This window comes from Mustela erminea, chromosome 4 (genome assembly GCF_009829155.1).
Source record: "Mustela erminea isolate mMusErm1 chromosome 4, mMusErm1.Pri, whole genome shotgun sequence".
NCBI lineage: Eukaryota > Metazoa > Chordata > Mammalia > Carnivora > Mustelidae > Mustela > Mustela erminea.
The window spans coordinates 49,547,998-49,562,507 of NC_045617.1; the positions used below are offsets into that span (position 1 = coordinate 49,547,998).

Below are 14,510 nucleotides of genomic sequence, written 5' to 3' on the forward strand. Positions count from 1 at the left end.
AAAAGGAAGAGGGAGGTAAAGGGGCAACACAATCAGTGAAAAAAGACTCGGACCTATGCATGTTGTGGGATTGCAGTATAAGAGGAGGGAAAATCCTAAAAACTCCTAGGAAGGAAAAGAAAAGATAACCTATAAGGGAATGAGAATCAGATGAGCATAACTAGAGTGTAAACTCCGTAATGGCAGGGATTTTTGAGGTTGTTGTTTTCATTACGGTTGCATTGTGAGAGCTTAGAAGAAGTACATGTTGGATAAAAGAGAGAGTATGACATCTTCCAAGAACCTCTGAGGGTTTAGAAGGCAGTGGAGTAGTGTCTTTAAAGTTCTGAGAGAAGGGACGCCTGGGTGGCTCAGTTGGTTAAGCAGCTGCCTTCGGCTCAGGTCATGATCCCAGCGTCCTGGGATCGAGTCCCACATCGGGCTCCTTGCTCCGCAGGGAGCCTGCTTCTCCCTCTGACTCTGCCTTCCACTCTGTCTGTCTGTGCTCGCTCTCGCTCGCTCTCTCTCTGACAAATAAAAAATAAAATCTTAAAAAAAAAAAGTTCTGAGAGAAAATAACTTAGATGGCAGAACTTACAAAAACTACCAGATTGGAGGGCAAAATAAAGACCTTCTCAAACATACAAAGACTCAGAACATTTTTCTCAACCTATTTACCCTTTTTTTTTTGGTAATTTAATTTTATTTTTTCAGTGTTCCAAGATTCTTTGTTTATACACCACACCCAGTGCTCCATGCAATACTTGTCCTCCTTCATACCCACCACCAGGCTCACCATCCCGCCATCCCCTCCTCTCCAAAACCCTCAGTTTGTTTCTCAGAGTCCACAGTCTCGCATGTCAGCCTACTTACCCTTTCTGTAGAAGTTACTTGAGAATATAGACTAGAAAAGTGATGATCAAAACTAATAAAGATGATGTCATGAGCTGTTAGAAATGGTGGATTATCCCAGAAGTACTACAAAAATGATTCCAGAATGACAGTGGTACCACAGGGCTACAGAATAATTGATTTAAATTAGAATTGGAAATAATTGATCTCCAAGAAAAATGTTTTTAAGAGGAGGAAAGAAGTGGAATTCAGGCTACAGATAGAATGACTACCAAGCTAGGTAAATATTAGTGATATAGGAAGGTTGTTTTTTCTTTTCAATAAGAAAAAAGGACTATTAGGAATCTGAAGGGAAAAAACTTCCAAACAAGTCATTACATGTTGCAGCCATTTAAAAATGAGTCACAAGTTAAATCCTCATCTTACGTGGTCTTAAGTTGCTAATTCAAGAAATAGCATAAGCGTAAAAGTATAAGCCACTAAAATAGCTATCCCAGGGAGAGGGACCTGAATAATGGGGCAGTGGATGGTTCCTTTTTTTTTTTTTTTAAATAAACTGTATGCATATATTTGAGGCATGGATGGGGAAGGGTGAATGCTGGTGCATAGAAGATGAATGGCAGGTAATGTTTTGTGAGGTATATCTTTTGCAGTGAAAGGTTAGGTGGCACCACTGATTAAGATGGGACAGGTCATAGGGAGCTCCTTCTGCTATAGGCATATAAACAAATAATCCTCATTTATACCAAATGATCAGCTTTTAATTATATTGTAATTAAAACTGAGTCTTTGACAAGGAATATCAATCAATTTACTGAGCATCTTGTATGTTTGAATTGTAAATGTAATTGATTTTTTACTGAGTGCTTATGGTGTCATAGTTCTTGAATTAACCTAGTTAACTGTCCCAGCAGTTCTCCAAGGGAATTACTATTACTATTCCCTTTAAAAATGAGATCATTGAGATTCAGAGAGCCAAACACCATTATGTATAGCTTTTAAAACTTAAGTTAATAAAATTCAACAAAATTAAAAATTAGTCACATTTGCCACATTTCAGGTGCTCAGGTGCTCATATGTGGCCAATTTCCATACCAGATAGCACTGATTATAAAACATTTCCTTTTTTTTTTTTTTTTTTTTTTTGCCATGATGCAGTTGAAGTTTATGTAAATAAGGACACTATGTGAAGGAAAATACAGAAACCTTGAAATCAGTGCTTATTCTTTACTTGGGGACAGTTTCAGAACATTGGGCTGTAGATCTCGTCATAAGCTGCTTTCATAAAAGTTCTCCTTTGAGTGCAGCAGGCGCTGACGCCCCATGACAAAACATTTCCATTCTTGCTGAAAGTTTTATTGGGCAGCCTTGCCCTACAGAACCCCTCCCCCTTTTTTTTACATTAAGTGTTTAGTTTATCCTTTTACTTTTTAAAAACGTGAAACATTGTGTATACAAGTTTGTAATTTTTTTTTTGATAAATGGTAATATACTATACATGCTTTGTCCATATTTTCCCTTAATATTTTGTGGAGATCGCTCCAGACAGATCGCTCATTCCTTTAGTAGCTTCATAGTACAGTACTTCATTATGTGGTTATATTATGTCGCCAGTACCTTATTTATGGTCCTTCTAATTGTTTTAGTTCTCTACCACTATAATACTGCAGTGAACATTAGTACCACTGCCTTGTCTGCATATCTTTTTACAGATAGTACTAGAACCACTATACTTGAAATATTAATTTTGTCAATGGGACTTTTTTCCCTGAATATTAAATACAATTATTGCAATTAAAAAGGTAATCCAGTTTTATTTTATTATAAAATAAAAATTTATAAAGAGAGGAAAAAAATCATCTAAAATTCTTGTGGGCCAGACACTATTTTGGTGTATATGTATCTCGCACTTCACAAATTTTTTTCAGTTTCTGAGGAACGAATGAATACTCCGTATTTTCAGTATTTTCTTTCAATGAATATGTATAGTGGAGCCCATATTGTATTCACCAGTTTGAATTTTGTCTTTACTATAAACTTTTCCTCTAGTAACAAACTTTTTGTGTTTCTAATAATAGCATGATATTATGCTGTATTGATTTTTACAATATTCTTTTTTTTTTTTTTTTAAAGATTTTATTTATTTGACAGACAGAGATCACAAGTAGGCAGAGAGGCAGGCAGAGAGAGGAGGGGGAAGCAGGCTCCCTGCTGAGCAGAGAGCCCAACGTGGGGCTCCATCCCAGGACCCTGGGATCATGACCTGAGCCGAAGGCAGAGGCTTTAACCCACTGAGCCACCCCAGGCGCCCCTGATTTTTACAATATTCTTAATTATTCTGCAGTTGTTAGACATTTATGTTGCTTCCCTTTTTTAAAAAAATTGTACTGTAGGGGCACCTGGGTGGCACAGTTGGTTGCAAGCTCTCTCTTTCTCAAATAAATAAATAAATCTTTAAAAAAGTTGTACTCTATAACCATTTGTACGTAATTTTTCCTCTACTTTTAGGATACTTTTCTTGTTATTTTAGGCATAGAATTACGGGATCAAAGATTAAAAGTGCAATTAAAGTTTTAATATATCTTGCCAACTTTTTTTCCAAAAATCTTGTGGATCTTTTCTTGATAGGCATTCTAGCAGCATTGAGTGTTATATTGAAAAAACTTAGGTAATTGGTAAGTTTAAAAATGGTATCTGAAGTTGAATATTTTTATGTGCCTATCATTTGTATTGCCCACTTAATATGTAATTACCCATTTAACTTTTAATATGTAATTACCCATTAATATCTTAATATGTAATTACCCATTTAACTTTTGGCCTCATATTTTTTCGTATGGGATGGTATGAGTTATTTACATATGTAAAGGATGGTAACCATTTTTTTCACATGTTGCAAATGTTTTTCATTAGGTGTTTTAATTTGATTAATTTTTTTTCCCATACTTTAGTTTTACACTTTTATGTAGGTTGGTTTTTGTTGTTGCTATTCCTGTTAGGCTTGCCTTAACCACCACTGCCCCCCCAGAAAAAAAAAAATGGTGATTTGGTCATTATACATCTGTAAAAAATAAGCATTTGTTTTTATAAATCTTAAGAGTCAGGGGAGTCAAATTCAGTTAACTTTTATTCGAAAAGAGTTATATGTTAGTTATTTTACATGTTCTCTAAGCTCCAACATTCTGTCTGTTCCCCAAATACTATAAATAACAATGTGAAAAATATAGGTGAATCGAATTATAGCTTCTTTTAGAAATTATAAATAGTATACTATTTGTTTTTAGTATCTTTCATTGTAATTAACTATAAAACCTATTTCACGAAATATAATGGGTTTCCTTTCCTCTTCCTTAATTGTAGGGGCAAAAGTGTATCTTCTCTTTGCTAATGTTCTAATCTTTACTATAGATACCTGGAGAAAACAAAGTGCAGACATGAATAGTATCACCAGGATCTGAAGACTCTAAAACTGCTATTCAGTCTGGTCATGGAGTTTTTTGGAGAAAGGAATCTGTGAAATTATGTGAATAGAGACTATTTTACAAAGCCATGGGGGAAAGAGAAAGAAGTCCAGATAATGATCAAGAAAGTAAGGCAGGAAAACACCGTTACTCTTCATCTGATTTTGAAACTACCCCACAGTCTTCTGGCCGGTCTTCGCTGGTCAATTCTTCTTCACCCACAAGTATTAAGGGAAAAAATCCTAAAAGACAAATTTCAGATAGCCAAGTGCATCATCAAGGTAAGCATTCTTTAAGAGTCCGGTGGACCTTGAAGACTCATTTTAAGTGTTTAGGAAAGTTGTATGAATGAAATTTCCATTGCTGTATATATATTGATATACACATGGAAATGGGCTGATCGTCATTTTGAATAAGATGTATTTTTGTATATAGTTGTTATATATATAGTTGTTGTATATATAGTGATATATATTGTTGTTGCCTGTGGTGCTGTGTATTATCCTTTGTTATAATTAAAATCATACTATATACAGAAGAAGGAACTATTAATAAACCTTATTTTGTTTTCTTCTTTCTAAATGAATGTCTTGCTGTTTCTGAGGTACTGTAAAGGCAAAAAAAAAAAAAAGTCAGCAAATGTTTATTCCTTTTTAAATCTTCACCTCTAAAAAGCAGCAAAAGACATTGCTAAAAGGTAGTTAAGGGACATTTTTATAAAACTGCTTCCTCTAGGATACACAGTGCTTACTGCAAAAGCTCAAATTAAATCTAGAAATGGAATTTGGGACTTGGGACTACCACTTGGTTTTCTGTAAAATTATGTTATAATGGAAACAAGATTAATTATTAGAAATGATTTGTTTTATTAAAATTTTCCTAGTTTGGATCTACATATTAATACATATTTGACAAGGCAGTGTTCTAGAAATCTCCTCTTCATCTTAATGAATTTTTGGTCAAAAAGCCCCAGATGTACTTAGTAACAAAATATCTAAGGACCACTGTAGAAAAATACACCATAGAAAATTAAGCTAAGGTAAATGAGGTAATTACAGTATACATTGATGAACGCAGCACTAGGTTAGAATGCTTATATAGAGGTTTTCTAAAAAAGATTTTATTTATTTATCTGATACAGAGAGAGAGAAAGAGAGAACACAAGCAGGGGGAGTGAGAGAGGGAGAAGCAGGCTTCCCGCTGAGCAGGGAGCCTGATGTGGGGCTTGATTCCCAGAGCCTGGGGATCAGGGCCTGAGCCGAAGGCAGACTCTTAATAACTGAGCCACCCAGGCATCCTGCTTATATAGAGTTTAGATTGCAAGGCAGGGAGGGGTAAAATTGGAAGCCGAAAAGGAAAACGGGACCTTGAAACCTATAATAATATATTGGCTCTCTTTTTCAGGAAATAATTGGCTATTGAACAGATTTAAGCAGAGGTATAATTAAATTTGCCTTTATAAATATCTACTTTGCAAAGTAATATTTGCTTTAAAAAAAATCTGCAAAGAATGTGTTACTTTTGAAAGCAGCCCTTTCGTGGACCCCTGATCTAACTTCCCAGAGATGTCCTCTGTTCTTATAACAATTGGGTGCTTTTTCTTTTTCTTTCTTTTGCCTATACAGTGCTCAGGGTTTTTGGTCTTTTGCTCCAGATCTGGCTCAGTGAGAGCCTCTTGTTTTGATTTTGTGGTTGAATGCATGATCTGATACTAAACTTTTGCTATCTAATTAAGAAAAAACAGACCGTAGGGTTGAACCTTAGAAAATGCTTTCTTGTTCCTAAGAAATAATGTACATATTTGAGGAATTATTGGTATTATTGGTGGGAATACTTTAATTTTTCACCACTTCCCCAGAAGCAGTTTAGGAGGCCACCTAATTAAGGAGTCAGAAATTCTTAAACCTTACATTATTAAGGAAAATAATTGAGAAAAAGCTTTGAAAAACATTTCCAACATCACCCAGAAAATTTCAGTTATTAATCTTCAATCTGACTTGTTTGTTTTGTATTCTGAATTAAAATCTGTGGTAATTTGTCTACCTTTAGATCAATCAACAGGACCATACCAGCTATAGTTAAACACTTTAGTGTTTTCTTAAACACTGAATTAGTTTCTTGTTAGCCTGGCAACCACCAGTGTACAGTAAACTAAGGACAGAACAAATGTTATTAAAGTAGCATCTTAAACACTTAAATTCGTGTATTTGCATGTTTGATACCATATTCTTCCTTTTTAATTTTCAGCATATTAAATATTGTAAAAATAAAATTGTTGCTTTATCAAAAATTATATGCACAATAAAATTTAATAGTTTGATTTATACATGTTTATGTATTACATGTTATGTATTTATTATATTTCGTGTTTTGTCAGTAGTATAAGCATCTTAAGTCTTTTATAGATGCATAATTCATCTTTACTCTTTGTTTTTTAAAGGAGTCATATTTTATTTTTATCACCTGAAGGTAGAAACAAAGCAGTATTTTTTCACCCTCTTTTTCATAGTGACTTAACAAGAAGTAGATGAAGAGTGATACACATGATAGTCAGTCATCTTTTCTCACTCTTACTAGTACTGTATTTCATCTTGATAGTTTTAAAAATGAAAATAAAAAAGTAAATGGCAGCTAGGAAATCTTTTTGAGTTCAGGTTAAGTGTACTTTTTATGATCAGTTTGTAGTCATGCTAATAGAATATGCTAAAAATAAATGTTCAGATTTTTAGGATGTGAAAAATTTGGTTTTGGAAGCCCTTCCTGTCTGACTGAACAATCGAAGTAAGGTATTAGTGGGAAATTCTATCCTGATTCTTATATAGGCTTTAACTTTTCAAATAAAATAAGTTTCTATTTGTATTTTGTAATTTTGTAATTTGTAATTTTGTTTGCTGAGAAATATAATTTTATACATAAAAATCAGAGATTTGGAATAATTAACATTTGTCTTTATGTATAATCATTTGTATGTGTAAAGTTTCTGTCATTCCAAGAATTGAATACATATTCTCTAAAAGTATATGGATACCAAAACTGTTAACTCAATATGTTGGGAAGGAAAGAAAATTGAAATGATGGATGCCCCAATTTAAAATTGGAGCAGTGCCGTCCAGGGGAAATATAATGCAAGTCACAAACACAAGCCACACATGTAATTTTATATTGTCTGATAACCACGTTAAAAAAAGAAAAATAGGGGTGCCTGGGTGGCTCAGTGGGTTAAGGCCTCTGCCTTCGGCTCAGGTCATGGTCCCAGGGTCCTGGGATCGGGGCCCACATCAGGCTCTCTGCTCTACAGGGAGCCTGCTTCCCTCTCTCTCTCTGCCTGCCTCTCTGCCTACTTGTGATCTCTCTCTCTGTCGAATAAATAAATAAAATCTTAAAAAAAAAAAAAAGAAAAATAGGTATAATTAATTTTAATAGTATATTTTATTTGATCCAAAATATTCAAAATATTATCTTCTTAAAATGTAGTTAATATAAAACACTGTGTTTAAAACATTATGCATTTTTTTGAACAAGTGTTTGAAATTCAGTATGTATTTCAGTTATGGCATATCTCAGTTTGGATTGTCCACATTTCGAATCTCTCAAGCCACATGTGGCTAGTGACTACTACTATATTGGAAAGTGTAGTTCAAAGTTGTAGGCTTTTCCCCATTTCTTAGTATTACCGCTTCCTTTTGTGTAGTCAAACAATTATAGAACTGAAATCCCAAATCAGTACACAGTCAAAACACACTCTTTAGAGTTGTCCATTTTTTAAATGAACTTTTGTAATGTAAACTGTAAATATTACCTGTTACTCTTTACTTGTTTACATAATGGAATCAAGGTATCCACAGCTGGAGGGAGGATAAGGAAGGGTTGGATTTTCTAGTTTTTCTCCACCCCCCCCCCCCCCCAATGCATTTCCTTCTTGGAAAAAAAAGCAGTCACCTTGGAGATTAAAGTTCAATATTCTCAACTGTGGCAGACTTCCAGATGTCTCTTTTTAAAGGGCAGGTGCTTTGTGTATTGGGGCCTAAGTTTAATGAACTTTTAGTAAAAATAATGGCATTCCACAGTCTTGTGAAATGTTATTTAATATGTACAATTTAAAGATTTCATATGCCTATATTTTTTAGGGTGTAGGTTTTTGTTTTTATCTTGTTCTCAAATTTCTTCAAATGTTTTTGATTTGAACCTCCCACAAAAAGCCCCTGAGCAAGCATTTGAAATAATGCAGAAACATCTGTACTGCTAAAAGCATTTTTCATTTTCAGTCACTGATAAATGGGATTAAGTTCTTATTACTGACAGAGAATATGTGTGGAGAACTTCCTGTTTTACATGCATTCTTTGTTTAATCCTCACACAACATAGTTATATAGGTGGTGGTATGCTCATTATATGGGTGGGGAAAATAGACCTGGAAAGGTTTAGCTGAATTGCCCAAGGAGTTATTAAGTGGTAAATCAAAGTCCCAAACCCAGATCTTATCGCTGTACAAGGTGGTATTGTCTTGTTTCCCCAAATAAAGAAAAAGAGTTCTAATTAATTTAGAGAAAACATATGTTTCACATTCCAAATTATAATCCCAAATATCTTGGCATAAATTACTTGAATATCACAGTATTTTTCCAGTGTTTATTATTACACCCCATTCTAATGCTTGTGCTTGAATTCTGGCTTGCTATCTTATCTATAAGGTTAAAAATGGTAAAGCCTGATGCTGTTATTTTTTAAAGCAATGTAAAAATAATTTCCTATGAACCATTAGGGTATCATTTTAATAAGTCAGAATGTTCCTAACCTTTCTTAAGAAAAGATTCTGGACCTGTCTTAATAAAAACATACTGAGACCTCTAAATAAAACCTGATACTTAAATATTGTAGGATCATTTTTTAAGGAAGAAACTAAAGAATGTTATAGATTCATTTATATTAGAATGAATAAGTAATATTACATTAGTACAGCTTTCACTTTACATCATTACTGTTTCTTTTTTAGCCCCTAGGAAGCCAAGCCCTAAGGGTCCACCAAACAGAAAGGGAGTCCGAGTGGGATTTCGCTCCCAGAGCCTCAATAGGGAGCCACTCCGGAAAGATACTGATCTTGTTACAAAACGGGTTCTTTCTGCAAGACTGCTAAAAATCAATGAATTGCAGAATGAAGTAACTGAACTCCAGGTCAAGTTAGCTGAGCTGCTAAAAGAAAATAAGGCTTTGAAAAGGCTTCAGTACAGACAGGAGAAAGCCCTGAATAAGTTTGAAGATACAGAAAATGAAATCTCACAACTTATTGCTCGTCATAACAATGAGATTACAGCACTCAAAGAACGCTTAAGAAAATCTCAAGAGAAAGAACGGGCAACTGAAAAAAGGGTGAAAGATACAGAAGGTGAACTATTTAGGACAAAATTTTCCTTACAGAAACTGAAAAAGATCTCTGAAGCTAGACACCTACCTGAGCGAGATGATTTGGCAAAGAAACTAGTTTCAGCAGAGTTAAAATTAGATGACACCGAGAGAAGAATTAAGGTAAAACTAATACAGCCTCTAATTGTACTGTTTTGTGTTGGTTTTTCATTGGGTATTTAATGTGCTTTGTTAAGTTTGCTTATTGTAGTTCAGTGTATGTTTGGAAATGAAAACTATTTCTTTTAATATTTGTAAAATTATCTTTGAGTAAGAGATTAGGAAAAAATTAAAATTGTGTACTTAAGAGCAGGATACAAAAAATTTACCCATTAATGGGCCACCTGTTAATGAATGAATGTTTAATTCCATGAATCTTAGTCATTTTGGGGAAATACATTATTTGATTATCTGATTGTTTCTCTAAAGTTGAAAATGATACACTAATAGCTATAGTTTATAAAACTGACATTTGGGGGCATTTTATAACAAATGTCACATAAAAAATTCTTTGTTTTTATTTCTTTGAACATTTGTAAAAGACTTTTTGGGGGCAGGGCTTACCCTTATTCCCCCAGATAGAAACTAAGATGAGAGGTAGGTATAAGAAGAGTCACTAGTCTGAGAATATAGCAGAGTTTTTAAAAAGGTATTTTTCTTGGAACAGGTTGAAAAAAAGAGTACTACCCCATGATATTTGCACAAAGAATTTGTATTAGATGCTACCTCATACTTGTGTGTGTGTGTGTGTGAGTATGTATGTATATATACATATCACATACACGTGGTAAAATTGCATAAAACTAAATACATATACAGTGTATCTATATAGATATATGTGTGTACATATGTATATCAAACGGAAGCCCTGAGTCAGTGCTTATGAAAATCAATGAGTAGTTTGGAAAGCAAAGCTGAGGAAAAGTATAGGAATAATGCCTGCTGTGAGAGCTCTCTGAACAAGTGCAAGTCAGAACTACAAATAAATTAACTTTCTGCAATGTATTCATTAGGGGTTTTTAATTGGTATGTTATAGTGCTTCTTTGTATAGGATACCATGTTTAGTACACCAGTGCTAAGCCCAGGGGCAGTGGCTTGCTAATACTGTGTACATCAATGGTTAGAGAAAGTAGCTAACTTACTCTATATAATTAACAATCATTTTTCTGTTTCAGTGCACAGAAGGTACCCTATCGTGTAGGCTTTACCAGTAATCAACCCAAACTGCAGAGCAAGCTTATGGAAACTTTTTTTTTTAAAGGGCTACTTACCTTGAGGTGGAGTGGGTGTAGGATCTGAAAGCAATTATTGTCACAAAAAAACAAAACATTTTAATTAATTTTTATTTTTTATTTTTATTTCATTTCTATTTTTTGTTGTTGTTTTTTAAGGATTTTATTTATTTATGACAGAGATAGCAAGAGAGGGAACACAAGCAGAGGGAACAGCAGGCAAAGGGAGAAGCAGGCAAAGGGAGAAGCAGGCTTCCTACTGAGCAGGGAGCCTGAGGGATGCTGGGATCATGACCTGAGCTGAAGGCAGATGCTTAATGACTGAGCCACCCAAGCACCCCATTTCAATTATTTTTAAAGGGGAAATAGAAAATGTTCCATACCATGGATTTTTAAAATTGGGAACCATGAGCACAGAATGCTAATAATGATTTTAAAGAAGAAAATACCTCTGTGTATGTATAAAACTAGAGAGAACATGGTGTCGCAATCTACACACACACACATATACTGTGGTTCTCTCTTACAGCCAATTATGAAGGAGGTTTATGAGTGTTGAGGGGAAGAGGCGAAAAAAGAAAGAGAGGAAATACAGAAGTCTTTGGATTCTTAGTAATAGATGAAGTTGATTATTTAGCTGCTCACTTAGCAAGAAAATCATCTGTAGTAAAGTCTTTGAAATAGGTGGTAACTGAATAGTGTCCTCAGTTCTTTTTTTTTTTCCTTATTGGGTGTAAAAAAAGTGTTTTTAACTTTTTATTTTGAGTAAATTATAGATTCATATGCTGTTGTATGAAAATTATATGTAGAGATCCCCTATATGCTTCATTCAGTTTCTGCAGTGGTAACATCCTGCATAACTGCAATATAATACTGCAACCAGGAAATTGTTTTTGATATAATGATTCAATCCATGAACTTTACTCAGGTTTCACTGGTTTTACAAGCCTTCATTTGTGTTTGCATGTGTGTATGTGTTTAGTTTTATGCAGTTTTATCACACGTGTAGAAAAATTTATGTGGACAACATCCAGAATCAAGATGCAGAACAGTTCCATCACAAGGATCCTGAGTTACCAGCTTTTATAGGCACAACTGCCTTATTGCCTTCTCTTTCACCTGTGGCATCCACTAATTGTATAATTTTTTCATTTTAAGAACGTTATATAAGTGGAATCATGTAGTATTTAACCTTTTGAGATGAATAGATTTAATTTTTTTTTCCTTGAGCTCCATCCAAGTTGTATATATCAATAGTGTGTTCCTTTTTAATTCCTGAATAGTATGCTATGGTATGGATATAACATGGAGTGTTATGGTACATCCCATTGAAGGACATCAGGGTTGTTTTCCAGTTTTTAGCTATTAACTAATAATGCTGCTATGATCATTCATACACAGTTTTTTGTCTGAACATATATATTCATTTTTCTGGGATATATGTCTAAAAGTGCTTGATGGGTTGGATGATAAATGCATTTTTGTTTTTTTAAGAAACACCGTTCTCTTTCTTTCTTTTTTTTTTTTTTTAAAGATCTTATTTATTTATTTGACAGAGAGAGAGAGAGAGATCACAAGTAGGCAGAGAGAGGGGGAAGCAGGCTCCCTGCTGAGCAGAGAGCCCCATGGGGCTTGATCCCAGGACCCTGAGACTGACCTGAGCTGGAGGCAGAGGCTTAACCCACTGAACCACCCAGGCGCCCCAACCATTCTCTTTCTAGAGTGGCAGTGCTATTTTACATTTCTACTAGCAATGTGTAATTGATCCAGTATCTCCACATCCTTGCCAGCTTTTGATGTTACTACTTTTATATTGTAGCCATTCTGATAGGTGTTTAGTGCTATCTCATGGTTTTAATTTGTATCATTCCTAATGGCTAATGATGTATATCTTTTTGTGTGCTTATTTGCCATCTGTAGATTCTATTCATGTTGTTCCTTTAAAAAAATTTTTTTTTTGGCCCATTTCCTAATTGGCTTGTTGGTGTATTTACTAATTTTTTAAGTTCTTTATATATTCTAATTACAAGTCCTTTGTCAGATATGTGGTTTGCAGATATTTTCTCCCAGTCTGTAGCTGTCTTTTCATCTTCATCACAGGGGCTTTCAGAGGGAAAGTTTTAAATTTTGATGTAATCTAGTTTATCAGATTTTTCTTTTATGGATTGTGCTTTGGATAAAGTCTCAGAATTCTTTGTCTATTTCTATCACCCTTTGCCTGTAGCCCCCGAGATTTTCTACTGTACTTTTATCCAAAGGTCTTATGGTTTTGTGTTTTACTTTCATGTCCATTTTGAGTTAATTTTGTATCAGATGTGAGATTCAGGTTGAGGTGTTTTTGTTTGGTTGGGTTTTTTTTGTTTGTTTGTTTGTTCTTGTTTTGTTTTCACCTGTGGTGCCCAGTTACTCCAGTAACCATTTGTTGAAAAGGTATCCTTCTTTTGAATTTGGCACCTTTTTCAAAAATCAGTTGGGCATATATTTATTGGTCTCTTTCTGGATTCTTTAGTCTGTCCTGTTGATCTGTGTGTCTGTCCCTCTGACAATACCACACCTTCTTCATTATAGGCAAAATAATAAGGTTTACATTAGGTAGATTGATTTGTCTCATTATGCTTTATTTTTAAAAGTTGGGCTATTTTAACTAATCTGGGTCCTCTGCCTTTCCATATAAACTTTAGGATAAGCTTGTCTTTGTCTACAAACACTTTCCTGGGATTTTAATGGGTAATGCATTAAAAATGGATCATTTGTGGGGGCGCCTGGGTGGCTCAGTGGATTAAGCCGCTGCTTTTGGCTTGGGTAGTGATCTCAGGGTCCTGGGATCGAGCCCGGCATCGGACTCTCTGCTCAGTAGGCAGTCTGCTTTCCCTTCTCTCTCTGCCTACTTGTGATCTCTCTCTCTCTCTGTAAAATAAATAAATAAAATCTTTAAAAAAAAAAGAAAGGATCATTTGTGGAGAATTGATGTGTTGAACCTTCCTATTCTCGAACACAGTATATTCTTCCATTTATTTAGGTCGTCTTTCATTTCTTCCATCATCAATTTGTCATTCTTAGGATATAGACCCATACAGGTTTTGTTAGATTATACATAAATATTTTATTTTCTTTAGAACAGTTGTAAATAATCTCAGGTCTTTCTCGATGAGAAAATTGTGTTTGAACTTGTATTTTCAAATTTCAATTATTTTTTTGGTAATAATTATTTTCACAAGGGGTTATAAATGTTTTATGTACATGAAGGAGTAACTTTTTTTAGAAGTTTACTCTCAGATTTTAGGAGTGTTGAGTTAATTAGCTATAAGCCTCAGAGTTTGGTTGGGAGATCTAAACTACTTCATTTCTGTTGTGTTTGAAGTTTTATTAGAATTGACATTTAATATGTTATTACGAACCTCCTTTTCTCAAATCAATCTGATTTCAGCTGTCACACTATATACTACCTCTCTTCTGAATGGAGGAGCCTCGGCAACCCACCTGAGCGTAACTTTCTAGCTTACCTTTTCATACTTCCTAAAGCCTTTGGTCCATTATGTCTAATTTTATCTTTCATAATCTCAGTAATCAACCCAGAATTTGAAA

General features: G+C 34.4%; 1 protein-coding gene across 2 annotated transcripts in view; it reads left to right on the top strand.

The window, feature by feature from the left end:
* LCA5 (lebercilin LCA5) overlaps positions 1–14,510 on the top strand; it is a 63,168-nt gene that overhangs the window by 13,463 nt on the left and 35,195 nt on the right. For both annotated transcript variants that reach the window (XM_032339216.1, XM_032339217.1), the window contains exons 2-3: positions 4,240–4,573; positions 9,286–9,815. In XM_032339216.1, the coding sequence (XP_032195107.1) occupies positions 4,381–4,573; positions 9,286–9,815 (723 nt within the window). In that variant the 5' untranslated portion in view covers positions 4,240–4,380. The remainder of the gene's footprint in view (positions 1–4,239; positions 4,574–9,285; positions 9,816–14,510) is intronic.